The sequence below is a fragment of the Brassica napus genome, assembly GCF_020379485.1.
Source record: "Brassica napus cultivar Da-Ae chromosome A8 unlocalized genomic scaffold, Da-Ae chrA08_Random_9, whole genome shotgun sequence".
Taxonomy (NCBI): Eukaryota; Viridiplantae; Streptophyta; class Magnoliopsida; order Brassicales; family Brassicaceae; genus Brassica; species Brassica napus.
The window spans coordinates 2588-29415 of NW_026014096.1; the positions used below are offsets into that span (position 1 = coordinate 2588).

Genomic DNA, 26828 nt, shown 5'->3' on the forward strand with positions numbered 1-26828 from the left:
TAATGGGCTTTGCTAATAATTCCATAGTCCACGTAATTAGGTCTTAGTCTTCATTATATAATGTGATATAATCACATGAGTTGGTTAAGGGTTGCCGGAGTCCCGAACTGTTAGTTGTGAAGTTTTGAGATTTGATCTCAACGGTACTAGCATCCCGATCTGATCCAGTTTGTGTGCGTGTGGATACCGGCAGAGCACGACATTTGGAGTGCTAGAAATCTCGATTTGGTTTATTCATATTTCCGCTGCAAAATAACCAGGTATATTCGAAACCGTAAAATCTAGATTTGTTTTGTATGTGGAGTATGACCATTCAAATTAGCTATTAATTTTTTTTAATTGTATTTATCCATGCATATGTTTAAATTGTGATAAACACATCAAAACCATGAGGAAAGTTCATAAATATTTTAAATTTCCATCTTCTTTGGTTTCAACTTTGTTTCATTATAATTAACACCTCAAAAACAATAAATAATTGAGCTTAAATCTTTCAAAGATATTTCAATAACCAACAAAAAAAACTTTATTGCTGCTAAGAAGTACTGAATTGTTAGCCCAGTAGAAACTCCCGGTTAAACTGAAAAATTTGGCATCAAATTGTCTTTAAGCCAATCCAATGGTTGGTGGTTGACAAAAAGCTTTGGATCATGTTGGAAATGCAGTTGATGATCATCATCTTTGTATACATTGTCCATATGTAACTCATTTGTTTCTAAGGGACTCAATAGCTTTAATCAATTCTTTTGCGACAAGAAACAAAAAAAAATCTAACATATGATTGCACACAGCTTACACTAAATAACCAAATTGAAAGTGAAATCTGTATTTCAACAGACAAGCATCACACAACTTGAAATTTGTACTTCAAGTTGACTTTTATAACTTTCAGAAAATGGAATTAGCAACTTATTTCAAGAGAACAACAAAAGAAATACATTAATCGTCTATACAAATCAAAACTATGCACCTCATTCTTAGCAAAAAAAAAAAAAAAAACTATGCACCTCATCGGTTAAACTACAAAGTGCTTCAGCTAATCCCCGGAGCTGAAGCAGCTCCTTAGTCTTGTCCAAAATCCAGCTTTAACTATGTTCTTCTCTGTCTCACTAACTGGCTCTTTGAAATCGGCTTTAGTGCTAAGCTCCTCAAATGCATTAACAACATTCTGGAGCCTTGCAACAAACTCGATAAGAAGAGACGCAAATGTGGCTAGCGACAAGGAACTCGCGCTCTCATACACTTTGGATTCTATCTCATTGATCATAGACCCGCCTATGAATGAGACGCTCGGCCAGTGTTCTCTGTTCCTAAACATCATACTCTCCGTTGACATCCAAAGATGAGAATCATTACCAGTATGTGGACTCTGATGATGATGATGGTTGTGGTTAGTGTCCCAAATCTGGCTGAGAGATTGGATCACTTTGGTCTCGTCGTCTTTGGCTTCGTGATAGTTTTGTTCCGCTTGTTCAGCATCAGCTTTCTCCTTCATAGCAGCCCAGCTTTCCGAGTTGACAAGAAGGAAGGAGTTGCTGTCTATCTTCATCTGCAGTTCCTCTGCTGCTCGTTGAACTTCTTTCAGAATGTTTCCTGCGCTTAGCTTCTCCATTTTCTCCACTTTTTCTCCAAACAACCTCAAGACTTTGGCTCCTTCGTTTCCAACTCTTTGAAGCTCCTGACGAAAAGCTTGTCTTTTCTCTGGTGCTGCCTGCAAAACCACACACCCATTAATATCAAAATAGAAAAGTGGGTCTTGAGCATAGTCATCATAGTCACATGATAGAATTGAATAAAGTTTACCTGAATTTCTGAAAGAATGCATCCATGCATAGCCATGACCATGAAAGCGCAATGCCTAACGGCACCACTAAGTTTGACATAGTTTGCCCATGGATGATGGAAAGTTCTGTAAGGTCCATGTGGAGGCTCCCATACTGCAAAATCAAGCTGCAAAAATAAAATAAAAAGTACCTTTCTTTTAATAATCTAAGTTCTTTTTAAGTTATCTAACAAAGTCACTCTACTGAAAACACACACCAGAGAATCTTCTTGGCTTGTAGATTGAACTACGGACCTGTATCCACTGTATAAAGGATCATCCGAAGCTTGGTACGTGAGAATCTTCGAGGGAATCCTCTCGTATTCAACACATTGCAAGTACCCATTAACACATCCTGAAAGTTACAAACAAAATCAGCCAAAAAAACAAGAGACACAGCCATTAAATGTATCTACCTACCTTCGAGAGAATTAGCCACACTCTTGAAATTCTTAACCACTAGCTTATGGAGGTCTTCTCCAGCCCAAATCGGGAGTATAAATATGTTCACACCCAAGCAGATACTTGCACCAACCAGAATCAGCAAGAACCTGTAATAAGCAGTGCTGAAAAACTCTCTGGTGTTGTTTCCAGACACAAGAACGATGCAGAACGTCAACAGAAACACTCTGAATGCGTATTCGTACGACTTCATGGCCGGGTAAAGTTTTAGATAACTCGCACAGAAACCTGATGGAAAAAAATATTAAAAAGGTCAAATCATAACATGGATTGATAGATTTGGTCAATGTTGCAACCTGCAAGGAAGATACTGATGATAATGACTTCTTCCTCGAAGTCTCCTGCTAAGACAGAGAGTCTAGCTATGCCAAGAGCAAGTCCTCCAGCAGAGAATGTACCTATAGCTCTATTGAACCCTTTCACCAACGTTGCTCCTTCAAAAAAACAGAGTAAAAACAGAGTATATAAGCCAGAAGACAAGATCAGATCAGAGATCAAGCAAAGCAGCAGACTTTATGTGATTAGAGTTCTAATCACCCCAAACCCATTAACCAGAACAGATCAAAATGAGATTTTGAATGCTCTAAACAAAATAAAAATTCAAAACAGAGTTAAACAGAAGACAAGACCAGAGATCTCTGAGAGAGAGAAAGATCAAGCAAAGCAGCAGAGTTTATGTGAATAGAACTCTAAATCACTCAAAACCCATTAACCAGAACAGATCAAAGTGAGATTTTGAATGCTCTAAACAGAATAAAAATTCAAAACAGAGCATAAGACAGAAGACAAGATCAGAGATCCCTGAGAGAGAGAGATCAAGCAAAGCAGCAGACTTTATGTGAATAGAACACTAATCACCCCAAACCCATTAACCAGAACAGACCAAAATGAGATTTGAATGCTCTAAACATAATAAAAATCAAAACTTTACGAAGATTCAATCGAACATCAAAGCCAATCAATCAGTACCTATGCTATACTCGAAGACGACGACGACGGTAAGTATAGCCCACACGGCGTACTTGCTAGCGTCAGCGAGCGGCTCTTTAAGATAAATAACGAATGAACAGAGCGCGAGAGCCATCCCCATCTTGACGGCGAAGTAAACTTTCCGGCGATCGGACCGACCCATCTCGTACAATTTAGCCGCGACGTCGTAAAGCGCCATCCACGAGGCGATGATCCCGTCGGAGAAGAAGCGGAAACATCGGAACTTTGATCGGCGATCATCGAGGAAGAGGCTGGAGTCGTTGAAGCCGCCGCCGAAATCTGAGCAGGGTTTACGAGGGAGAAAGGGTTCTCTGTTTTGGTCTCCGAACAGCTCCGAGTTGCTAGCCATTTTGAATTGATCTCTCTTCTTCTTCTTCTTCTTCTTCGCAGATCACAGAGATGCAGAGTGATTTTACTGTCCTCATAAAAAATATTATTAAACGATCTGAGTTCTTTTTGTATATAAGCAAATACACGCACACACGAATGATTGATCGTTCACGTTGATTCTGATCTGATATAGAATATTTTATTTGACTGGTGGGTGCTATGGCTCCTGTGATGCAAGTCCAGTTTTTCTTTTCTCATTTCACAAATATAAAAATATAAACTACTATTACGTGCATTACTTTCAGTTTGAATATTGCATTGCATGCGTCATGTTTTCCTTAAAAAAATATTATCATCATTTAAAAAAATAGTTTAGCAAAAAAAAAGTGTGGTCCAAATTCCGAAATGTATTGTGTATAATTTAATTATTAGTTGTTTATTGTTAAAAGAAAATATTGTTGGCTGCTGGTTGATCCAACTCTCCATATGTAACAACATTTCTAAAAAAGACATTTTATAACTTCAAATATAAAAAAAAATTCTCTTCAAAAAAAACTTCAAAATTCAAATTTGAAGTATTGAAAAGTGAAACTCTATATTTGAAGTTTTACTATTCAAAACCTCAAATTTGAAGTTTCATTTTTTTGTTTGCATTTTAATCCCTACAATTACACATCACAATTAATATTATCGATATAATTTAATTCTTTTAGCAATATTTTTTTCTCTTTTATTTTATTTTTATATATAATGTATCTACAAGTATTAATATCACCCGTATCCAATAATTTTTAGCTTGTAATCTATAAATTAAAAATAAAAAGAGTCATTTTTACTTTAGAATACACTACATGCTAGTAAAAGTTTTATGAATTTAAATTAATTATGACAAATATAATGATCATAGTATAAAATACAAATAGTTTTGAAGTTAATTTTGAAGATTTGGTTTTGGAGAACAATACCTTTAAACTTCAAATATAGAGTTTTAGAAACTTCAAATAGAGTGTTTTTTTGGAGATGTTCTGTATATTAATTTAGAGTCTTATTTTTATCTATTGTTGACAATTTATAACAAGTCCATTTAATTAATAACTCTAAATTTTAATTTTCTTTTTATTAATAACAAAATCTGTTGAGAAAAAATCTAACAAAACCCTACCAAACTTTTTAAATATTTATTTATAAAATTTCATTTATTAATTTCAAAATTATTAATATAATAATTACTCTAATTTATTTTAATTAAATTTTTATCACAAAGCAAAAAAAGAAAATAAAAATTATATGCTATTTTTATAACTTTAATCATTATAATCTATATTCTAATCTATATTATATTAAAATAAAGGTGATTTATGAATTAAATAGGACAAAATTATATTAAATTGGTAGATTAACCAGTTATTTTGAAATGCTTTCATTTAAACAAATTATCATTCATCATTAAAATATGTTTAATTCATAAACTATGTAATATTTTATAACTAAGCAAATAGCATTTTTATTATATAACTAAATAAAATTTTAAAATGCATTGTATGTAATAAAATTTTAAATATGTTTCAGACCTTTGACCATAGTGTATTTCTTTTTCTGGAAATTAACATTTTGATAATAACTTTAACGACCTAAATCATTTCTTTGTAGTGGAGATTCGAAACCAGTTACAAAGACATAACTTCACCAGAAGAAAGTTTTAATTAATCAATGAACTATCAGCCCTAAATCACTCATTTAGTTATCAAAATTGTTGGATGAAAAAAGTAAAAATTAAAAATTCAGCAGATTCTTCACTTTGCTCTTAGGCTACAATATACCTAGTAATGAAATTTACATTTGTAACAAAAAAAATGGTAGGTTGCGTCCAAACCAAACCGTACGTGTAATTTTAAGGTAAGTTTTTTAAACATTCGTTAATTATGCTAAAATATAAAAAAAAATTACATAGATGATACTATAGCCGAAATTATATTTTTCTTATGAGAGAATTTACGTCTAACTGCATCACTTTGAACTGTCTTATGAAATCTTTTTCTGACGGTTTTTCTTTCGCCATGCTAAAGATTTCTTATAAATATTTTCTTTAATATTTTGCATAATTCATATTTTTAGGAGTCGAAATTCAAACTTTTTGGTGTAAAATCATTAATGAATTTTTGGTCTAACCCACTAGATCAAGGAAACTTCCGCATTTTAAGGTGAGTTAGGATTTTGATTTGGACCATCCTCAATAATCGGTTTCACATATGATAGTTCGATGTGAATGTCAATCTCCGGCGGCGCTAATTATCTCCCTAGGTAGTGAACTGCTTCACACAAACTATACTATCACTAAATGTAATAAAAAACTATCATGTCTTTGTAAAACAAATCATGTCTTTGTAAAACAAATCATGGTGAAATACTCATGGTTAACAAATATTGAAATTATATAAATTAAAACTAACGGAAGCCAGTGATTAGTAAACTGACAAAACAAAAAATTATCATTATTTCATGGTATTATTGAATTTTCTGATCATGAATATTCTATAAATCTAAAAACATCAACTGCAGTAGTTTTTCTACAAAATAAGTTCGTCTAATAATGCTCAAAGTCAAAGCTAGTGACTAATTTTTTTAAATAGTTTGTATTAACCAAACATGGTTTTTGGATTTTCTTATTTCTCTTTCTTCTAAGATATCCAAGTTTTTTTTTTCTCTTCGTAATAAAATAAACTTCTAATTTGTAAGTGTTTGTCTCTATTCTGCATATTATTCTTTTAAAAGTGTCCCCTAAAATAAATTTGTTCATTTACCTTTTTTGTTTGTTTAAGAATATAGACAACTGGATCAAAACCATTGCTACCCAAAAAGGAAAGAAATAATTAAAAAAAAAAGACAGAGAGAAAAATAATAATAACAAAAACCACAAAAAGGTCTTCGATAAACAAAAGTGAATATAGGAGAAAGAAATTAACGAGGAAGGAAGGAAACCGTGGAGATGGGACCACACAAGAAATGAAATCCATTGGGGATAAAGAAGCTAACCAATTAAAACACTTTTACAAGATTAGCTTCAAAAGTCGACCAATCAAAATCGAGATAAGACTTCAAGGTGGGTCCCAATTGAAGACATAACCACCTAAAAAGCGCATAAAGAGATCCTCTGACACAAGAGAACACACTTTCATGCGGGACATAGACATCTCAATCTCAAACAACCAATATTCTAGTACCTCTAAAGTCAAGGCCCTCGTGCTCTCTCTCCTTGTTGATTTTTTTTTTTTTTCATTTGGTTATTAATATGAAAAGTTTAGCGAATTGTGTTAGAGCTAAGACGGCGAGGACCTGTGACAACTGCTTGAAGAAGCAGGCGCATTGGTTCTGCGCCGCGGACGAGGCTTTTCTTTGCCAATCATGCGACACTTCGGTCCACTCAGCGAATCTTCTCGCTCGCCGGCACGAGAGAGTTCGTTTGAAAGATAGTACCTCTTCTCAGCAAGAAGCTCCAACGTGGTATCGCGGGTTCACTCGTAAACCTAGGACTCCACGTGGATCTGGCAAGAGGAACAATTCGTCGACTTTTCAAGATATGGTGCCGGAGATTAGTGCGGAGGGTCAGACAGACAGCTCTGAGGTTGAAGGGCCGCTGATCTGTCAAGTGCCGGTTCTTGGTCCAATGGTGGTTGAGCCGAAGATCAAGTTTCCTACGATGAGAAGTGGTGTAATGATCGATGGTCATGAGGACGAAGACAAGGATGAGAGTTGTCTAAATGGGATTTTCCCAACCAACATGGAGGTTGAGGACTTCGCTGCTGACGTTGAGACACTACTCGGTCACGGGTTAGACAAAGAGTCTTATACAATGGAGGAACTAGGATTATCTAATACAGAAATGTTTAAAAAAGACGAGATAAAGGACAAAGAAACAAAAGCCATGAACATGGACATAGAAATAGGCGATGATGATCAGGGCAACCGGGATGGAACGTTGCCGTTTGATCTGAACTATCCACAAAACGCATACGAAGAAGATGCAATAAAGAATGTTGAAAGTAGTGGTGAATGTGTTCAGGCGAAGGAGGAGAAGAAAAAGAATGTTCTAATGTTGAGTTTAGACTACGACCAGGTGATATCAGCTTGGGGAGGTCAAGGTCTACCGTGGACATCAGGAGGGCCACCAGAGTTAGACATAAACATCAGCGGTTCACCGGTTGTTTCCAAGGTAAACTATAGAACAAGATTTTTTTTTTTTTTTTGTGAATGACTAGGAGGTTTTGAGTCATGTACGTCCCATAGGTCGAGACCCAAACCATTTTAAGTTAATCCTTGTTAGAAGAGCAGACCCCTCCTATAACCTATGACTCCTTAGATTTCTACTAAGTTATTCAAGAGTTATAGCCACTAGACTAACTCAATGTTGGTAGAAACTCATTTTTTATCGAAAATGAGTCTTTCTTTAACAGCTCGATTAGTTTTTTTTTAGCTCGATTAGTTGTTGTTGTTTTTGTATTACCTTACGTCCAAGTTAGACGTGGTATCCAAACTATCTAACGTTGAAACTGTGTGTGTTTAGAGGGACAATGGAAGAAAAAGTCGTAAGAAGCGTCGCGTTGGTGGATGTTTACCCTCAAGTGTGGTTGGGGATGGAGGAAGAGAAGCTAGTGTTTCGAGGTACAGAGAAAAGAAGAAAACGAGATCGTTTACGAAGACGATAAGGTACGAGGTACGTAAATTGAATGCAGAGAATAAACCTCGCATGAAAGGAAGATTCGTTAAGAGAACTCCGCTTGCTGCTTCTGCTGGAAATTCACCATTAGGTGTGAATAACTGAATATTCTTGTAATATCTCAATTTACCTTTTCCGGAAATTTTTTTAAAATTTTAGTGAACTTCATTCTTCTGCAACAGAACCCTTTTTGCACTTAGTTGTGCTTTATTACAAGAAAACCAGTAATGTGAGTTTCTTGTATGGGATATAGCTGATTTATATATTATCTGGTAAAATGTGAAAAAGCTTTTTGATTGTTAAAATTACTATATAGCAGACATGTTTACCTCTCAAACAAAAACTGAACGAACAAAAAACTTCTTAAACCAATAACTAAACCATTTTCTCAAAACATGCATGTCACCACCTTTCCATTTATATGGAACAAAGGAAATGAAAACTAAACCCAAGAAAAAAAAACACTAAACCCGTTGCCAGTTTCAGTGCAATCAAGCCAAACCAAACACACCTTTTGGTTTATGTAGCATTTTCTGTACTGTCCAATTCCTTTATAATTGCAAACTAAGATGAAATTGGCAACTAACTACCACTCGAGCGTATATTGGACCAAAACAACTATATATTGGCGCTTATAAAAAAGTATCCTCATATATCATTATCAATGAGCCTTTGTTGGCTTAAATCTTTGGTAAGATGGATAATTTCAAACAAGTTTTGTTGGGAAGTGCTCTAATATGATTGTCTAAAGCTACAATGTGAAACAGTTTTATGAAGTGTGAGTAATATACATTAAAGAAATTCCTTTTCTTGTTAAAAGTGATAAAAAGGTCCAATTCATAAAAAGACAGAACACAACTAACAGATAAAAAAGTCACATCGTCGGATGTTGTTGTGTAGCTGAGAGTTGTATCACATTCAACCTTCGATTTGCCGCATTTCCTGTCACAGTTATGAAAAGTATTATTGAAGAATAAAGAACATTTTCCAAAAAAAAATCGTACTTTTTTCTTCAAAAATATCAAATTAAAAACTTAGAAAGGCTTCTTCATTTGAGTGTCTTCCTAAGAAAAAAATGCTTGTTTTAAGGAAGTAGTATAATAATCATTAGACAACAGAAGTTTATTTAAAAATATATCAAATCTTCAGACTCTAGTTTTTTTTGTCTTTTCAGTTTGTTTGTGAATTTTCTCAAACAAAATCATTTAAGATATGCGTGTGATCATGAATCTGTTTTGTACCGATAGAAAACATGAAGTTAATCAAAGGTTGAAGTATCCAATGAATCGCAATGTGGACATTTTAAAAGAAACAATTAAAACTTGAAAGTGACTGATATCGTATTTACATGGTTGTGACAAAATGGCAAATAAAAATGGTTGTGACAGAAACAAAGTACCTCCCAAGAAAATAATCACAATTACTGCCTAAAATGCTAACCGACGTCTTTGCCAACGCACTTCCCGGTAAAGAATTTATCTTTTCTCTGTGTTGAAATTCAATTTTTCATTTTGTCAATTATTAGAAAATACCCGGTATGGTGGCATGCAAGCAGCTGTCTTGGTAAGTTCGGTAAAGGATAATGAGGGAGGGTTGGTGTATCTTGATGAGCTTAGCCCAAAAAGTATGTTCATAGATCTCTGAATTACTCAGCAGTATACATGGACAAGACATGGAGCCTCATATTTTCGATTTGGGACTCATGCACCTCTCTAGCATAGCCAACAATAGAATAAACCACAATCGACGACCATCCAACAAGAGCGCCTCATCGTCATGATTGGTACATCTACAAATTTTGAGCTCATTTTACTATAGGCTCCTGAAGCCATGAAAGCCACAGTGAATCCATAACAGAAATGGGATATACAGTCATATGAGATGATCTTGCTATAGATCATAAAGGGAAGATCGATTACCGATTATTTTTGTGGGTAAATTTGAAATGGATAGAGTAAAGTGGATAACGATGTGTATTGATTGGAAAAATAGATGTCAGACATTTTGTGTCCGTGTGTAGACTGTAGTGCCTTATGACAAAGAGACTGAAGAAGAGGTCATAGCTGTGCTCAAGATTGCAATGGCGTGTCTTAGTATTAGCCCCGAGAAAAGCCTATCGACAAAGCGCATATGGGAACGAAATTGTTGCAAGCCAAAACTATGAATATGTAAGTATGTGCTGAACAATAAGACTTCTTTTTATGTCTTCCCATGTAATATCAAAATCATATGTTATTCAAAATAGAGTTTCTTGTTTTTCCTCCCTTTTTTGGATCAACTAAAGCTTTATATATGAAAACAGAGCTAAAACGACCAAAAGAACGGTTGGTATAACAACCAAACTAGAATTAAGTACCATAGATAGAGGCAATCATCGCACGAAGGCAACACTAAATGCAGAGAAGTCCTCTAACTTCGACGTTTGATTGGTGATAATGGTAAAGATGCCATGGAAACTAGAGAGCGCACATGATGCTTTTATGCCTGAAACTGAGACTGAAACTAGCGAGCCTTGAAGTCACGTGGATAATACGGGGGGCCTTCCAATAAAACCTTAACAACTCAGCCTTCCTCTAACAAATAGGATATAGTAACATAACTTTTACTCTATATTATTTTCAAGTTACATATATGCATAAGATTCATAAGGTTATACATTTATTATAAACGTATACTGATATGATAAGTCCTTATTTATAGAGTTTAATTATAGAATAACTTTTATGATTATTTTCTTATGATCAAAAGGGCAATGTTGAACTGAAATTCGGAGGCTGTGTTCCTACACCTTCTCTTAAGATCCTTTCCATCTCTTCAGCACTATACATATTCCCTCCCTGATGCAACAACTACGATTAATATAAATCCATGAAACTACATATACAATCATTTCTTATGTGATAATTACCTGAAATGTATCCGTTGGCTCAATATCCAAAGAATTAAGGTCATAATACGCACTTGCCGCTGAGAGTTTCATGGACAAAAACTGCAGCCACAAGACCATACAGAATTAAACCATTTAACTATTGAATAGTATTACTCCCTCCGTTTTTCAATATAAGTCGCTTTAGAGAAATTTTTTTGTTCTAAATTATATGTCGTTTTCGGTTTTCTATGTAACATTTATTAATAATTAATGTTGTCTGACCAATGATAATATATCTTCTATTTTTCTATTGGTTGAATTGTGGTTAGGTAAATAATTAATGATGTTTTTGTTTCAAAAATATAAGAAATTAATGATTTTCTTAATCTATGTGCATAGCTTTAAAACGACTTATATTAAAAAACGGAGGGAGTATCATTTATTATCATAAAAGATAATTGGATTTTCTAAACAGTGAAATGTATTAGTTAAATACTGGGCTAACCTCGATTTGATTCTGCAGCGATCGAACATAATCTATGATGACTTCAAGCATCACTGCCATACCCATTGTCTGCATCAAAATTGAATTTCATTAAAGAAAATAAACCCATTTGGATTAAGTTTTATCAGATATTATTCGGAGACAGATTCTTTGTTATATTTTGTATTTTTTTTTATTAAAACAATCTGTTCATTTACATTCGTGAGTCGTGACGGTACTACACCCTCTGTTATTTGAATTTAGTGTTCCGTATTAAAAATGTGGACCGCGAAAATAATTTTTATATATTTATATTAAGTTATCTGGATCCTATTTGTGTCTCTTAATTCACAAGTTCAACGACATGTGCATAAACATGTTTTAATCCCTAGAAGGATTATAACTTTAAGAAATTATAACACATTTCCATTTAAGTATGTGGTAAATTTAAAACATAACAGCATAAATTGGTATTTTGTAGATTCTCAGCAAATATTTTTGTTTTTTTTTGTTAAACAAAGGTTAAGGGTTTGTGTGGGATTTTTATTTACCTTGTAGCAGCCGGGAACAAGGTCTTGTAAGCACTTCAGCCTTTCATTTATCTTCTCTCTTCGTACCTTAATACATTCCAAAAAGAATCCAAAACATGCCAATTTTTTCATATAGTTTTTCCAATTTATAGTTTGTTTGCGTAAGTAAATATTGGTTGAGTTATACCCTTTCAGCCAAACTGTGGCTATCAGTAGCTTGACCCCTCTTAGCTCGAACATGAACAACATCTCTTGCCTTCTCAATATTATCTTCATTAATGGATTCTTCCTCTTCCGACCTCTTTCTTTTTCTCTTCGACCCACTCTCTTCTTTTTTGTCTTGTCTTCCCAAATCACCTGCCATTTGTAGCTTCACTAAGTTTAAGAATATATATATAAAATAGCAGAACTTCCACAAGAAAACAAAAAGAGGAAGAAAAAATCTTCACCGTGCAATAAATTTGGGGAGAAGTGAGAATTGTTGTGACGGGCATCAACTAAATCTCCATTGGAGAAAAGCATAAAACTGGACGGAGTAGTAGAAACTGGTAAGTCCAGATTTATCAGCTCTTGATTTTGGTTAATATGTGGTAACGAAGGGTTAAGACCAATGTTATAATTATATGGCTCATACTGTGCCATTAGAGACACTGCAAGCTAAAATATATATGATTTATTTTTGCGGAGCTTTGTTTTTCTTTTTCCTTTCTCTAAGACAGTTGTAAATTCTGCAATTGAGTTGTGGTTGTTTATATAGATAGAGATTATTAAGATGGGATCAATATTTTATGTATTTACTTTTATTTTTTTCTGAGTGATTTGGTATTTGCTCCTTGTATTGTGTGACTTAGTGAGAATGAGAAAGAAACGTGTGAGGATCAAAAAGAACTCGTACCTAGGTTTCCATTTATCATTGTGTAGTAGATTTTGTGGGACCCATGTTCAATGTTAGATATATCTAACCTGTCGGGACCTTTTGAGTATCCCTTTTAATGTAACAAGTATGGTGCCAAATTGAAACAGAAGAAACGGCATTAATGATCGTCGAGTGATCACAACAAGTTTTTGCATCATTAGGCTATCAGACAAAACGTAAATAGGACGACTCAGTATTAAACGGCTAACTCGTTCAGTTAGTGGAAATACATTAAACTATATCTTTTTGTAACACTTAAGACTATTTAAGTTGCCAAAATAACGTCTACTTAAGTTAAACTGGTTACATGGTAAACATTTATACAAATTATATCAACTAAATATTTACAGTATTTGATTTCGTTTAGTTCTGAAATACGTTACAAGTAGCACATCTGTTAACCCAAAAACCCAATTCTATCTTCCTTGAATAGCATATATGCATGGTTCGAAGAGCTTATGTTTTTTTTTAATACACTAATATTTTGTTTTCCTTGTATTTGTAATACTTAAAGTGTATAACTTGTAACTATATGAGACAAAAATTGAATAATTAAACTAGAAATCAAACACTTACAACGAAAGATCTTTTGATGTTTTTGCATTGTGTGTGGCTTCCAAAGTCTCAATCCACAACCGAATAATGTGGTTTAGTTACGACAGAGATAGATTCAGCCGGTTGCAAAACAAAAGTAACACGAAAAGAAAAACTAAAATAATTTTTTATTGGAAATCGAGTCCAAACTCCCACAAAGAGAATCATTTGATATCATATAATTGAATCTAGGTTTCGGTATTTGGAAGGCTAATTATGCGATTCTGCAAATATTTTTATCATTTTAAAATTTTTCTTGTTTCGGAAATTCCACACAATAAATAAATATTTTAAATTTTGATTATAAATAGAATATTTTGTGACTATTTTTTCTCATAATTTTTAATGAATTACAATATAATAATAATAATTAATTTTTTAAAAGTTTACAATTTACAACTTAAAAAAAATATAATTTTTTTTGAAACAGAGGGAATACGTAATGTGAACCTCATAGTTAAATTGTCAATCAATGCTTTAATAATAGAAATTAGAAAATTAAACTTTGATGGCGTGACATCAATATGATTGGGAAGAGGCAAAAAAATCCAAGCCCATCTCAATCGTTAAAGATTGGCTTCACCACTTTCCATTTTCTTACATCAATAATGAGACAACTATCCAACTAATACTACTCCCAGTTGGGAATATCTCTGCTTTCATTTTATCAAAAAAAAAAAAAAATATATATATATATATATATATATATATATATATATATATTGTTCACGTTAATTATGATTAGTTTTGTCCACACTATACATTACGGTAATAGCCTTTTCAACGTGGCAACAAAAAGTAAATGATTTGTTAAGGAAAATATTTTATTATGAATAAACATGAATTAGTTATTATATGATTATATCTACCCCCAAAATTTAGCAGTGGTCATAAGTTTTTTGAACCATCTAATAATTTATTTTGCCTAACTAGTATTACCACGAGGAGATAATTTTTCATGTAGATTTATTAAATGGCTATTGACTTTCAAAAATTATTTACATTGGTAATTTTTTTTAAAAGCATGCTAAAAAAAGACTTATGACGATGGATCATGATAGTGATTTACTTACTTTTTTTTTCCTTTTTTTGGTGGATTTGGAGTGTCTTAAACCGAAGCTCAAACTAATGTTTAAGGGGTCGGTTCACCAGTGACATACAAATCCAATTTCTTAAGTAGTAGTCAAATACTCATGTCTCATAGCTACACATATGTGTAATCTGAAGATAAGTTATACTGGGTGATGGAACTCGTGGTACCAATCGACCACGCCTGCGTGGTTGATTTTCTTACTTTCAGGACAAAGTTTTATTGGGTGATGGAAAATAGTGTTTGGTGATTTTCATTGTTGTTATTTCAAAACGATACTCTTTAGTAACCTCTTCTAAATTTAAATTAGATCTTACTGTTTAAACAAATTCTCAAATCCAACCGTGTTAAATAAGCACTTCATAGCTAGGTCTCAAATGAGTTTTGTCTTGTACTCATTTTTATATTCTTAACAGTTAGAAAACATGTCAGAAATATTAGAAATTCAAAGGCTTCTAATTCTCTGGAGGAACTCAAGCCTCAAACACAAAACAGCCTCATATGAACAAACAAAAAGTTTGCTGAAGTAGAAGCTGAGAAGAGCCATGTTACATAAATATTCCTACTATTGAAGCTGCTAAGCTCCGTCCATCTTTTTTGTAGGGCTACATTCACTCCAACTCCTCCAATTTAACAATGTAGCCTAGGAAATGTTATTGGTTTTTGCATGCAAGCGTACATGTACCCACCCAGCATTTTGTTACTTTGTCTATTTTGGTATTCAGATGTATTTTCTTTCCCACATCGTTTTTATAATCAACCAATCTGTGGCTGTTTGCTTAGTTCTTAGACTATTGAGAAGTGGTTTACACACAATTAAAGGAAGCAGAGTTTAGAGTATCCAAAAATTCAACAGTAGAATAGCCTATCGATTAAGGTGGTATTCATATAAAAAAAATAGCCTTGTAAAATTTCAATCTTTAAAGTTTACTACTAATTCAAAAGTCCCGTCTCTAGTAAATAATAATATCTTTCAATTCAGTAACACCAATGGATTTCCGGAAAAAGAAAACTGATGGGCACAAATTACCATTAATAACTTTCTAAATTTGGAAATCATAACTGTTCTCCATTCCTTGTTGTTCCTTTCTTTATTTCATGTGTTTCTCTACTTTTTCACTTATTGTTCTGCCCAACTAAACTTATCTTGAAGCAGAAGTTGTTATTCACCTTTCTATTATGTATTTGGTAAACGAATTATCCAAGGATTAGTTCCATTCACTTAGAAACAAGGTCAACAAAACCACATCTTAACTGGGTTGCACTAGGTGCGTATCAAAAACAAAGTTTTAATTTACTGCCTTGTAAAGTTTCAAACAACAAAGTGGTTAATATGGGCTGGAGGATCTTACTTCCCACCTTTCCCGTAGCTGTCTCTGAGTGTGACCGTCCGGTTAAACACAAGCTTCCCAGGCTCAGAGTCCTTGTCCACCGCAAAATAACCTAACGCGTCACAAAAGTTGTAGTTAAAAACTTGTATCAGTGGCGGTTTAAAGATAGAAATATGACTTGGAGAATTATAATGATGGTTAAAGAAAATAACCTTTGGCTTTGTCTTTTTCTCAGGGTCATACTCTGCATGAATCTCACGAATGGTTTCATTGTCATCAGCAAAGACAACGTTGGTGCACTTAATTGGGAAACCGTATCTGCAAAACGGAAGGAAGCACATTTAGTCACAATAGATGAATCACATATTCAAAGCCAAAGAGTTAGTGGCCGTTTCATACCTTAGCAAGACTGATTTACCAGGGGCGAGCCCATAGTATTAACCTTTTGAATCCTTAATTCTGAAGTCAGATTGATCAATATATACAACTCTAGAGAACGGAACCTAAAACAACAACTCCCAAAAAGAGAGATCAGGAAAAACAGAACAAAATGTTGAACTACGTGTAGATTACTAGTATATGTGAAACACAGTTCACCTTGTAGAATGCAGAGGGGTCATCGTTCTGAGCATCAGGCCACCTTTTGGCATCGAGCTCCATAACCTTGTCTGATTCCAAATTGGTGATGACCACCTTAAGAGGATTAAGCACTACCAAAGCGCGGCGGGGAGCCGTTTTGTTCAACTCTTCTCTGATATGATGCTCTAGACGACGTTCTTCTGCAACCAGAGATAGTGTTTGTTTCACTTGCCTTTATACGATATGCAATAAGGTCATACATATTGCAATTATCATTCTGCATGTCCTGCTTCATTCACAGTGTTGCCTTCCCTTCCTCAATCATTCCTCGTCTCATTTCGTCAAAAAGTCTAAGTGATTCTTCAATAAGCCTGTCCCTCCAGGGACTATTCGTTTTCATCTTTCTGTACTCTTCTATATCTTTAGCATTCTGAAAGATGAAAATCAACAATGTAGCGAGAATGAGTTCGATGTGGGAGTAAGTTGCAGTTCAGCTTAGAACTAAATATGGCAGTTGACTGGAAAAAGCAACAGGAATCCATAAATTTGAAGGTTTAAACTTATTCAACCTGATGATCGACATAAGCATGACCTCTCCGAATCAGCTCAACTGCCAAATCATACAATTCTTGAAAATAATCACTGGTGTACGTGATCTAGAAGAAAACAATGGAAAGAATTATAAACATAAACACACACAATATAATAATAATAATAAACGGTTAGTCGTACTTAAAAGTAAGAATACCTTGAAGGGTTCCCAACCCATCCAGTTAACAATTTCTTCAATGTGATTAATGTACTCTTTCTTCTCTGCTTCCGGATTTGTATCATCATACCTGAAAAATCAGATGTTGAATAGAATAATGAACTATGTTGTTACAGAAGAAAAATGATTGCTACAGAGACGTAAAAGGAAATAAGTATTCTTACCTAAGATAACAGCCGCCCCCTCGCTTTGCAAGGCCAAAATCGACAAACATAGCCTGAAACAACAAACATTAGAAGTGACCAAAAAAAGTAGGTCGTAGCAAACGTACACCTTCATGCAGAGTAACTGACGAGCACAGTTTATGTCAATTTCTTACCTTTGCATGTCCAATATGTAGATAACCATTAGGTTCAGGTGGGAAAAACCTTCCCTCCAGTCACCTTGAGATGTTTATCAAGCACTTCCCTCTTATTGTTGCATTTGAGCTCAGAGCCATCGCTATAAAACACTTCTGTATGAACCTGAGAATATAAATTAATTAATGAAACGATGGAGAAGAAGAGAAAATGTAAAAAGATTACCATGTACGGAAGCTGATACGTAGAATCTAAATCGATTTTTTTTAAAAAATTAGGAAGCTTTTACATATTGAAAAGATATATTCATATATATATATATATATATAGGCCCTGTTCGTTTCGTGGTCGCCAGCGTCAGCGACCAGAGTCAGCGACCAGCGACTGCGACATGATGTCGCTGATAGTTGTTCGTTTGAAGGTCGCGCGATTGATCGCAGCGGTTGTCGCTATGTTGTTCGTTTCTATGTCGCGCGATTGATCGCAGCGGTTGTCGCTATGCTGTTCGTTTCTGTATCGCTGGCGATCAAATATTTACTTTTGACATACATTTGCTCTTGTGTACTTAGGTTTCGTCAAAAACGTGGCTAAATCATTAAAACTGTAAAGTGTAATAAATCACACCATGGATGCAATATGTTTAATCGTTTCAGTTTCTTATATTTTTCCTTGTACAAGTTCACTTTTGTTTATGAGTTGTCACATTAATAAACTATAACTCTAATTAAAAAGTCTACACTTGAATATTATTCCTTGTGATCATACGAGTAACTTATAATAATAATCAGTACAAACTCAAATCAAATAAACTAGTAAGGTAATCGATATCCTCTACTCAACTCATTACCAATACGATCACGTAAACCTTCCATGGCTCTATCACCAGTCGGCTCATATGGAATATGTCCACCATGACCATCACCATCTTCTTCTTCTTCTTCATCTTCATCTTCATCTTCCTCTTCATCTCTTTCTTCTTCATCATTATCACCATGAGTATGATATTCTTCTCTTCTCTGCCAATGCACAAAATCATTATCTTCTCGATGTGAATCACGTATGAAGTTGTGTAGAGCCATCGTTGCCGTCACTAGCTTTATCCATTTGATCAAACCATATTTTGGATGCCTACGGTCAAGAAAGAGAGAGAGAGAGAGAGAGAGAGAGAGAGAGAGAGAGAGAGAGAGAGAGAGAGAGAGAGAGAGAGAGAGAGAGAGAGAGAGAGAGAGAGAGAGGGAACTGACCTTTAAGAGAGCTAAGGCGTGAGAGATGGTGGAGAGAAGCGTGAGAGATGGTGGAGAGAGATCGTGAGAGATGGTGAAGAGAGGTGTGAGAGATGGAGATGAGAGATCGTGAGAGATGGTGAAGAGAGGTGTGAGAGAGGCGTGAGAGATGGTGAAGGGAGAGAGAGAGAGCCGAGGCCTGAGAGATCGTGAGAGATGGTGAAGAGAGAGAGAGAGAGAGAGAGAGAGAAGAGAGGCGAGAGAGATTTTAGGATTTAGGTTTAATGGTATTGTTTTGTAATTTTGAAGATAGATTGAGGGTATTTTTGTATTTTGAGTTTTTTTTTTTTTTTCTGATCGCAGGTTTTGGTCGCAAACGCTGAATTTCTCGGCGATCAAAATTTTTAATCGCGGGTCGCTAGCGTCTGGTCGCTGCGATCAGTCGCTGAACGTGCGACCGGTAAACGAACAACGTTTAGTCGCTCAGGTTGGTCGCTGACGCTAGCGACCTCCAAACGAACAGGGCCATAGTAAAATATAAGAAAATTTTATAAAATTTAGGACTGAAAATTATATGATTTAAACTTAAAATTAAGTATTTATTCGTTTATAATAATTTTGAAATGATTTCATGTTAAAACTGTGAAAATACACATAAATTAAGGAATTATTTGGTTTTACGTTAACCGGATATGTCTGGTATAAAAAAAAATAGATTGGTAAACCGAACCACAAACATTGAAATGCAACCGAATCAAGAACTCATCCGAACCATAGCCAACCGCTACGCCGCGAACCTCACCCTCTGCTTCCCTCTCCGACGAACGTCTCTCCAACTCGCACGTGCCATCCACGCCAACTTCATCACCTTCGGGTTCCAGCCACGCGCCCACATCCTCAACCGTCTGATCGATGTCTACTCCAAATCTTCTGAGCTCCGTTACGCGCGCCACCTGTTCGACGAAATCCCCGAACCGGATAAAATCGCCAGAACCACCATGGTCTCCGGCTACTCCGCCTCCGGCGACATCGCCCTCGCTCAGAATATCTTCGAGGAGACGCCATTGTCTATGCGAGATACTATAATGTACAACGCGATGATCACCGGCTTCACGCACAGCCACGACGGGTGCTCCGCCGTGAGCATGTTTCGCGAGATGAAGCGCGAAGGGTTCAGACCGGATAACTTCACTTTCGCGAGTGTTCTTGCTGGTTTGGCGCATGTTGTGGAAGAGGAGAAAGAGTGTGTTCAGTTTCACGCTGCGGCTGTAAAGTCCGGAGCTGGGAGTATCACTTCTGTTATGAACGCTCTGGTCTCTTTGTATTCAAAGTGTGATCTTTTAAACTCGGCGAGGAGAGTGTTTGATGAGATCACTGAGAAAGATGAGAGGTCGTGGACGAGTATGATGACTGGTTATGTAAAGAACGGTTTTTTCGATTCAGGGCTAGAGTTGCTTGAAGGGATGGACGAGGGGATGAAGCTGGTTGCGTATAACGCGTTGATCTCTGGTTATGTTCACAGAGGGTTGCATCGAGAGGCGTTGGAGATGGTTAGAAGGATGGTTTCAAACGGAATTGAGCTTGATGCGTTTACTTATCCTAGTGTTATAAGGGCGTGTGCTACTTCCGGGTTGCTTCAGTTTGGGAAGCAAGTTCATGCCTATGCGTTGAGAAGGCAGGACTTTTCGTTTCATCTCGACAACTCTTTGGTTTCGTTGTACTATAAATGTAATAAGTTGGTCGAGGCGAGGGCCATTTTCGATAAAATGCCGGCGAAAGACTTGGTTTCTTGGAACGCGTTGTTGTCGGGTTACGTTAGCTCTGGGCACATAGGCGAGGCGAAGCTGCTTTTCAAGGAGATGGAAGAGAAGAACATCTTGACGTGGATGATAATGATCTCGGGGTTAGCGGACAACGGGTTTGGAGAAGAAGGTTTGAGGCTGTTCTCTTGTATGAGGAAAGAAGGTTTCGAGCCGTGCGATTATGCCTTCTCCGGGGCGATCAAGTCGTGTGCTGTTCTTGGAGCTTATTGCAACGGGCAGCAGTTCCATGCTCAGCTGGTTAAGATTGGGTTTGACTCGAGCCTCTCTGCTGGAAACGCGCTTATTACAATGTATGCTAAATGCGGGGTTGTGGAGGAGGCTCGGCGGGTGTTTATTACTATGCCTTGCCAGGACTCGGTTTCTTGGAATGCTTTGATTGCTGCGCTGGGACAGCACGGGCACGGCGCTGAAGCGGTGGGTGTGTATGAGGAGATGTTGAAGGAAGGGATAAAACCTGATAGGATTACGTTTCTTACGGTTTTGACAGCGTGTAGCCACGCTGGTTTAGTAGACAAGGGACGTGAATATTTTGATTCGATGGAGACTGTTTACTGTATACCTCCAGGTGCTGATCATTACTCAAGGCTGATCGATTTGCTCTGTCGGTCTGGGAGATTCACTGAAGCGGAGAGTGTAATCAAATCGTTACCGTTTGAGCCTACTTCACAGATATGGGAAGCTCTTCTCTCGGGTTGTAGAGTCTATGGAAACATGGAGCTAGGGATCATAGCTGCAGAGAAACTCTTTGAACTCATACCGGAACATGACGGGACCTACATGCTCTTATCGAACATGTACGCAGCTACTGGCAAGTGGGAGGAAGCGGCAAGGGTGCGTAAACTAATGCGGGATCGAGGAGTTAAGAAGGAACTGGCTTGTAGCTGGATTGAGGTTGAGACGCAAGTGCATAAGTTTCTGGTGGATGATACCTCACATCCAGAGGCAGAAGCTGTTTACAAGTATCTTCAAGAGTTGGGAAAAGAGATGAGGAGATTCGGGTATGTGCCGGACACGAACTTTGTGTTGCACGACGTGGAGTCTGATGGTCACAAGCAAGATATGTTGATTACTCACAGCGAGAAGATTGCGGTTGCGTTTGGGTTGATGAAACTTCCTCCGGGAAGAGCCATTAGGGTGTTCAAGAACTTGAGGACTTGTGGTGATTGTCATAATTTCTTTATGTACTTGTCGCGTGTGGTGCAGCGTGAGATTGTCTTGAGAGACAGAAAGAGGTTTCATCATTTCCGGAACGGTGAGTGCTCTTGTGGTAACTTCTGGTAGGGAAGGCTTTGCTTTTGTTGCCAATTCATTTAGACTTCATTCTTACATTTTTGTTCATCGTTATAAATTCTTACATCTGAAGAAAATTGGGAATAATCTGTTGCCCTACGCCTCTAAATTCTATCTTTGTTGAGTTCAGAGAACACGTTTCCACCTGGTACAGTTTTGTATTTTGGACATTCGGACTAGATAGTCTATTAACACATCATAAGAGCAATAGCTTGACTGGGTCGTTGTTGTTTCTCTGTTCATATCAAACTTCTGATTTTTCATTTATTTTATTTTTTCATGGATAGCTTCCACTTGCATGTAAAGACCAGGAAAGACTATCTTAATTTATCCCAAAATAACTTGTTGAGATTCAACGACTAGATTCTTCTTTTTCTTCGAGTAAGTCTTCATACGTGAGGTTATGAAACAAAATGGCTGATCAGTTTGTTTGCATTTCTTTCTCCTAATGAAGCCATAAATACTAAGCATAACTTCTTCCAGAGGAAACCAGTCCCTCTAACAATACCCAAGTTTACCTTGCTCTCAATGTTAATTCTTTAATATCCATCTCATTCAATTCACCCAATAGAGGTCAAACCTGAGAACTCGGTCAAACCTAGTATGAGCTAAGAGTTTAGGTTAGTTCTGTCTTGAATGCCTAATTATGTCATGGATCAAACTCTAATGACTTCCAGTTTGAACTAAAATACTTTTAAAAAATATTTTAAAAGTACAGATTTTATATCCATAAGAAAAAGAAAAAGAAACAAAATTGCAACTATATGTTGCTAATTTTTAATATATAAACATTTAAACTAAAGTGGAGCAGTGGATACAAAAAATGCAAATATAAGTGAAAATATAAACAGTTAAAATTCCACATAAATGCCCACAAATTCAAGTACTCCATCTGTTTTATTTTGGTTGTCATTTTAGATTAATACACACATATTAAAAAAAATATTTAATTTTTGCATATTTTAAAATAAAAATATTATTACCTATACATTTAACCATATTTCAACCAACCAATAGAAAAATAAACAAGAGATATTGTTAATAAATTTTGCACTGAAATTCTAAAACGATACTTATTTTGAAATAAAAATTTTCCTCTAGAACGACAATTAAACTAAAACGGAATGAGTATTTTCTCTCTAAATTCCACAATTCTTAACCAATTATTTATATATTTTATTCATTCGTAGCTTCAGATTATTGTAAACTTATAACTCAACTATTATTAGCGTTTGCCATAAATTTCACCATAGTGATAAAGGGTGGTGAACCAACGAGAGAGCCCACCTTCAAAGAGTCAAGTTAAGCACAACGAGAGCCCACCCAATATCTGGTTAAACCAAACCGGCAGAGAAGGAGTCAAAGCACTCAAAACTCGGGAAAGCAGAACGAAGCCGACGCGGGAAAAAAGTTAAGTCCCCACATTGGTTTCAACTCTCAACTTTTCCTAGGAATCAAAAACATACTTGCAGCCTTTTCAAATTTAACGGTGTGTGTTTTTAATCATTACTAGCATACAAGCAGCCAAAGGAAACTTCTTGCAAATACTCAAATCTCAAAGAAACATTGACCCAGAAAACTCTCTTCTTCGCACATTAATTAAGCTGTTACTAGATCTGTAACTGCAGTTTGATGCATATAAGTAAATGAAAAGACAAAAGCCTTTTTTGTTTTTCCTCTGTCGGTTCATCAATCTCTGATTCCTTTTTCATGTGAGAAATCTGAGAGAAGACTTAAAAGCTAAAAGGAGAAAACATGATCCATGAAGGCTATTGCTTGTTGATCTTTTTGTTTTTTTGTGAAATGAAACTTTATTATGTATTTAATCAACCGGAACCTACAGTATCTCTCCCCTCCATAGCGTTTTATACAGTTTATTCAGAGAAGAAAGAGGAAACGAAAAAACTAGCAGAGCAGGTGAAGAAGGCTTGCTTGACCACAATTTCAAATATTGACAACCCTTTGAAACTTCAACGGCAACTGAATCACACAATCTTTTCATCATCATCTCTGCATATTCTGTAAAAAAAAAAGCAAAAAGATTCACAACTTTTTTCAAAAAAATATAAAAGCTGATGATTTTCAAAAGATAACAACAAAGCCGTATAATCATACCTTGGTTTCTTCTGGGACCTTGTATGCATCAAGCGTCACTTCAGCTAGATAAAGCCCAGGATGCAAGCTCTGTAGCCATGTCAAAAGCAAACAATAAAATAATAAATCAACTTTTAATCACATCAGATCATAAAAATCAAATTACTTACATCGAGCTTTTTTTGAACCGTTCTTGGCCGCTTCTTCGGCCGGCGCGGTGGTCGGCGACCAAAAGCCGCTATGAAATCCTCCTCGATCTCCTTCTTCGACAGCTTCACGGAGAACTTAGGCCGCACCGTCGTCTCAGCTTCTTCCACCACGACTCCGCCTCTCGGCGGCGACGGATTCACTGTCCTCTCCTCAACCGGTTCCTTGCACGCTGCTGCTCTTCTCTTCCTCAGATTCCACGGCTTCGCCGGAGAAACCTCCTTCACCTCCTCTCCGTCTTGCTCATTGAGAGCATACATGGATTGAGTGATCTTGTCCCTCACCGTCTTCAGATCCGACATGATCTTCACCCTGAACTCCTCGATCCCTTCCTCCTCCTCCTCGCCGCCGCCGTTCTCCGCAGATTCGCGACGATCTTGGTTGTTGTTGTTGCTGCTCCGATGCTCAGGCAAAGACGAAGATCGCCGGCGGAGTCGATGATCGCCGGAAGTCGTGGAATCGTCGATCTTCATGCACTTGAGGAGTCGCTGGCTCCCCCACCTCAACTTCGGGAGCGTGAAGTTATGGAGACTCTTCGGTGGCTCCGGTCTCGTCGTCGTCATCTCACCGCGCAATACCATTTGATCGGTGCACTGTCTTCTTCGAGGATCAGTCTCTTTCTCTTTACCGCTGAAACTCGAAGACTTTCTCTCGAGAAAAATCGCCGGAAAATTTTTAACCGGCGGTGTGTTTTTTCTTATTTGCTTTTTTTTTTTTTTTTTTTTTTGTTAACGATGCCGTCAGAGAAAGGTTAAGGCTTTGTTTTTTTATATATACGGAGGAGAAGGAGGATGCAGAGGGTAGTTTCGGTAATGTAATTGAATCTACGCTAAAATGCGCATGTGCTCGGGTTTTATATTTTCCCGGGTTCGGAACTTTTCCATTTTTGTAAGTGAGTAGTGACTTCACAGCCGTCGGATTTTCTAATCTTTCATCTTAGCCGTTTAATCGTAACTCAGAGTTTTCCTTTTTTTTTTTAAGGTTTCAAATTTTACATATACCAATTTTTTATTTTATTAAATTTGTCAGTTTTATGTATATTTTTAATCACAATTATTTTATTTTCCTTTTGGTTTAATTTATTTGTTCCAGAATCAGAATCATTTTATTTTCCTTTCGGTTTGGTATACGTAAATATATTTAAATTAGAAACTGATTATAGTTCTTTTCATAATGTGAACTTACAATCTTATAAATAAAAATTAATTATGTACTTAGCAACATGCATTAGAGAAATCTTATAAAACAACTGAATTCAACTTTACAACTATTCTTATGTGACTGACGCTTGTGGATGGTTGGTCGGTCTCTGTTAGACAAATGCTTCTTCAGTTTAATGTATCATTAAGCTGGGACATGTTTTGCTAGAGAAACAAATCTCAAAAATGTAATATTTTTATCGAAAAGAAATTGAAAGTTTCCATATTCATCCAAAGGTAAGTTTCCATATGAGAAGTTGAAGTCAACTTTCCATTTGTTTGGAGTGTTTGTATTACTCAAGTCTCTCTAATAATGAAACTGATGATCATGAAAAGCGGAAATTACCAAAGCAGCAAAACTATTTACTATGTCCTAACTTCTCATAAACAGAAATTATGCATTTAAAGATGACTCTAGATGTATTTTAATTTTTAAGTATGATTTATAAAGTATTGGGCATCTCATTTGTATTTGATACTATCAACTGTGTAATCACTAATCACCAGCTTTCAGTAATCAAGATTCAATATAATTCTTCCTTTTGGATACGTAAACAAGAATATAGAGTGACAACTAAGTACTAACATGAATAAACCTGATCTATTGATCTTGAATTGAGTCCGGCTAAACATGTAACCCGCTCTCCACAGTACCACAAAATGGAATTTGCAACTTGCTTTGAACTTTTGGATTAACAATCACTGAGATCTGAATATAAGCAGTAACACATCATTAGTGAGATTTTCTTTTTTATATACATTTTTCCTAGGGGTGCACTTTTGGTTATGCATTTTTAATTTGGACTAAGAGATGAGTTTTACCTCTGGCAATTATTTTCTCAGCCAGATTGTCGCTATGCAACCTTACGTTTGACACTGCAGCCAACCAGAAACTGCAATCCACTCTTGAGTACACGCTAGAACTATGTCAAGTAATGGCTTTTAGAGTGAATTTTCTTCTTATGCGATTTCTAAAAACATGTTTTAGACATGTGCCACTAGAATAGCATCATGATTACACTCTTGTATAGGAGACATGTTTTTCGTTTATCCAGTGTGCTTTTTTTCACACCATATGCTTTAGTTCTATGTGTTTTCTCGAGTGGTTTTGTAACGCATCCAGCAGAAGTCAACAGGGCCAGTGTTCCATTAGCTGGACTTGGTCACTCAATTAAATGGTAAAAGGGATAGTTTCCGTAGTTCAGAGGCCTTC

General features: G+C 36.0%; 6 protein-coding genes and 1 pseudogene across 8 annotated transcripts; 2 read left to right on the plus strand and 5 right to left on the minus strand.

Moving 5' to 3' along the window:
* Positions 1-880: 880 nt before the first annotated feature.
* Positions 881-3928, minus strand: LOC106361868 (aluminum-activated malate transporter 4). Of its 3 annotated transcripts, none has more exons than XM_048770693.1 (7): positions 3813-3928; positions 3254-3636; positions 2581-2718; positions 2243-2512; positions 2041-2177; positions 1804-1950; positions 881-1711 (listed from the first exon to the last, which is right to left on the minus strand). In XM_048770693.1, exons 1-7 carry the CDS (start codon positions 3926-3928, stop codon positions 1037-1039), a joined length of 1866 nt encoding a protein of 621 aa, XP_048626650.1. In that variant the 3' UTR covers positions 881-1036. The 3 variants fall into 3 exon arrangements, with proteins under 3 accessions (XP_048626650.1, XP_048626649.1, XP_013657130.1); XM_048770692.1 differs by having other exon boundaries at positions 881-970; positions 1008-1711; positions 3254-3839; XM_013801676.3 differs by having other exon boundaries at positions 3254-3839.
* A 2111-nt stretch (positions 3929-6039) lies between these two features.
* Positions 6040-8607, plus strand: LOC106359228 (zinc finger protein CONSTANS-LIKE 16-like). The gene is made up of 2 exons (XM_048770694.1): positions 6040-7814; positions 8166-8607. Exons 1-2 carry the CDS (start codon positions 6894-6896, stop codon positions 8421-8423), a joined length of 1179 nt encoding a protein of 392 aa, XP_048626651.1. The 5' UTR covers positions 6040-6893; the 3' UTR covers positions 8424-8607.
* A 2297-nt stretch (positions 8608-10904) lies between these two features.
* LOC125594528 (transcription factor bHLH75-like) lies at positions 10905-13054 on the minus strand. Its single transcript, XM_048770695.1, has 6 exons — positions 12651-13054; positions 12389-12558; positions 12223-12288; positions 11693-11761; positions 11227-11307; positions 10905-11155 (listed from the first exon to the last, which is right to left on the minus strand). The coding sequence occupies exons 1-6, from the start codon at positions 12841-12843 to the stop codon at positions 11060-11062; spliced, it is 675 nt and encodes a 224-aa protein (XP_048626652.1). The 5' UTR covers positions 12844-13054; the 3' UTR covers positions 10905-11059.
* A 2949-nt stretch (positions 13055-16003) lies between these two features.
* On the minus strand, positions 16004-17077 carry LOC125594524 (glutamine--tRNA ligase, cytoplasmic). The gene is given in 3 exon segments (XM_048770689.1): positions 16004-16450; positions 16532-16635; positions 16730-17077. Coding segments are annotated over 3 exon segments (468 nt in total). The 5' UTR covers positions 16793-17077; the 3' UTR covers positions 16004-16149.
* LOC125594529 lies at positions 16836-18722 on the minus strand (annotated as a pseudogene).
* Positions 18723-19715: 993 nt separating this feature from the next.
* Positions 19716-22382, plus strand: LOC125594526 (pentatricopeptide repeat-containing protein At1g25360-like). Its single transcript, XM_048770690.1, has one exon. It carries the CDS (start codon positions 19746-19748, stop codon positions 22104-22106), a length of 2361 nt encoding a protein of 786 aa, XP_048626647.1. The 5' UTR covers positions 19716-19745; the 3' UTR covers positions 22107-22382.
* A 1533-nt stretch (positions 22383-23915) lies between these two features.
* Positions 23916-25160, minus strand: LOC125594527. Its single transcript, XM_048770691.1, has 3 exons — positions 24380-25160; positions 24231-24299; positions 23916-24134 (listed from the first exon to the last, which is right to left on the minus strand). Exons 1-3 carry the CDS (start codon positions 24995-24997, stop codon positions 24120-24122), a joined length of 702 nt encoding a protein of 233 aa, XP_048626648.1. The 5' UTR covers positions 24998-25160; the 3' UTR covers positions 23916-24119.
* Positions 25161-26828: the final 1668 nt, after the last annotated feature.

Excerpts from the sequence above, each read along its gene's own strand:
- LOC106361868 (XM_048770693.1), bottom strand. The coding sequence starts at position 3,928 with ATGCAATGCAATATTCAAACTGAAAGTAATGCACGTAATAGTAGTTTA. Across the intron at positions 2,513-2,580 it reads CATCAGTATCTTCCTTGCAG|GTTTCTGTGCGAGTTATCTA; the intron begins GTTGCAACATTG and ends TTTTTCCATCAG. Across the intron at positions 1,951-2,040 it reads CAAGCCAAGAAGATTCTCTG|CTTGATTTTGCAGTATGGGA; the intron begins GTGTGTGTTTTC and ends TTATTTTTGCAG.
- LOC106359228 (XM_048770694.1), top strand. The coding sequence starts at position 6,894 with ATGAAAAGTTTAGCGAATTGTGTTAGAGCTAAGACGGCGAGGACCTGT. Across the intron at positions 7,815-8,165 it reads GTTCACCGGTTGTTTCCAAG|AGGGACAATGGAAGAAAAAG; the intron begins GTAAACTATAGA and ends GTGTGTGTTTAG.
- LOC125594528 (XM_048770695.1), bottom strand. The coding sequence starts at position 12,843 with ATGGCACAGTATGAGCCATATAATTATAACATTGGTCTTAACCCTTCG. Across the intron at positions 11,762-12,222 it reads TTGTTCCCGGCTGCTACAAG|ACAATGGGTATGGCAGTGAT; the intron begins GTAAATAAAAAT and ends ATTTTGATGCAG. Across the intron at positions 11,308-11,692 it reads CGCTGCAGAATCAAATCGAG|TTTTTGTCCATGAAACTCTC; the intron begins GTTAGCCCAGTA and ends TTGTGGCTGCAG.
- LOC125594526 (XM_048770690.1), top strand. The coding sequence starts at position 19,746 with ATGCAACCGAATCAAGAACTCATCCGAACCATAGCCAACCGCTACGCC.
- LOC125594527 (XM_048770691.1), bottom strand. The coding sequence starts at position 24,997 with ATGGTATTGCGCGGTGAGATGACGACGACGAGACCGGAGCCACCGAAG. Across the intron at positions 24,300-24,379 it reads CGGTTCAAAAAAAGCTCGAT|AGCTTGCATCCTGGGCTTTA; the intron begins GTAAGTAATTTG and ends ACATGGCTACAG.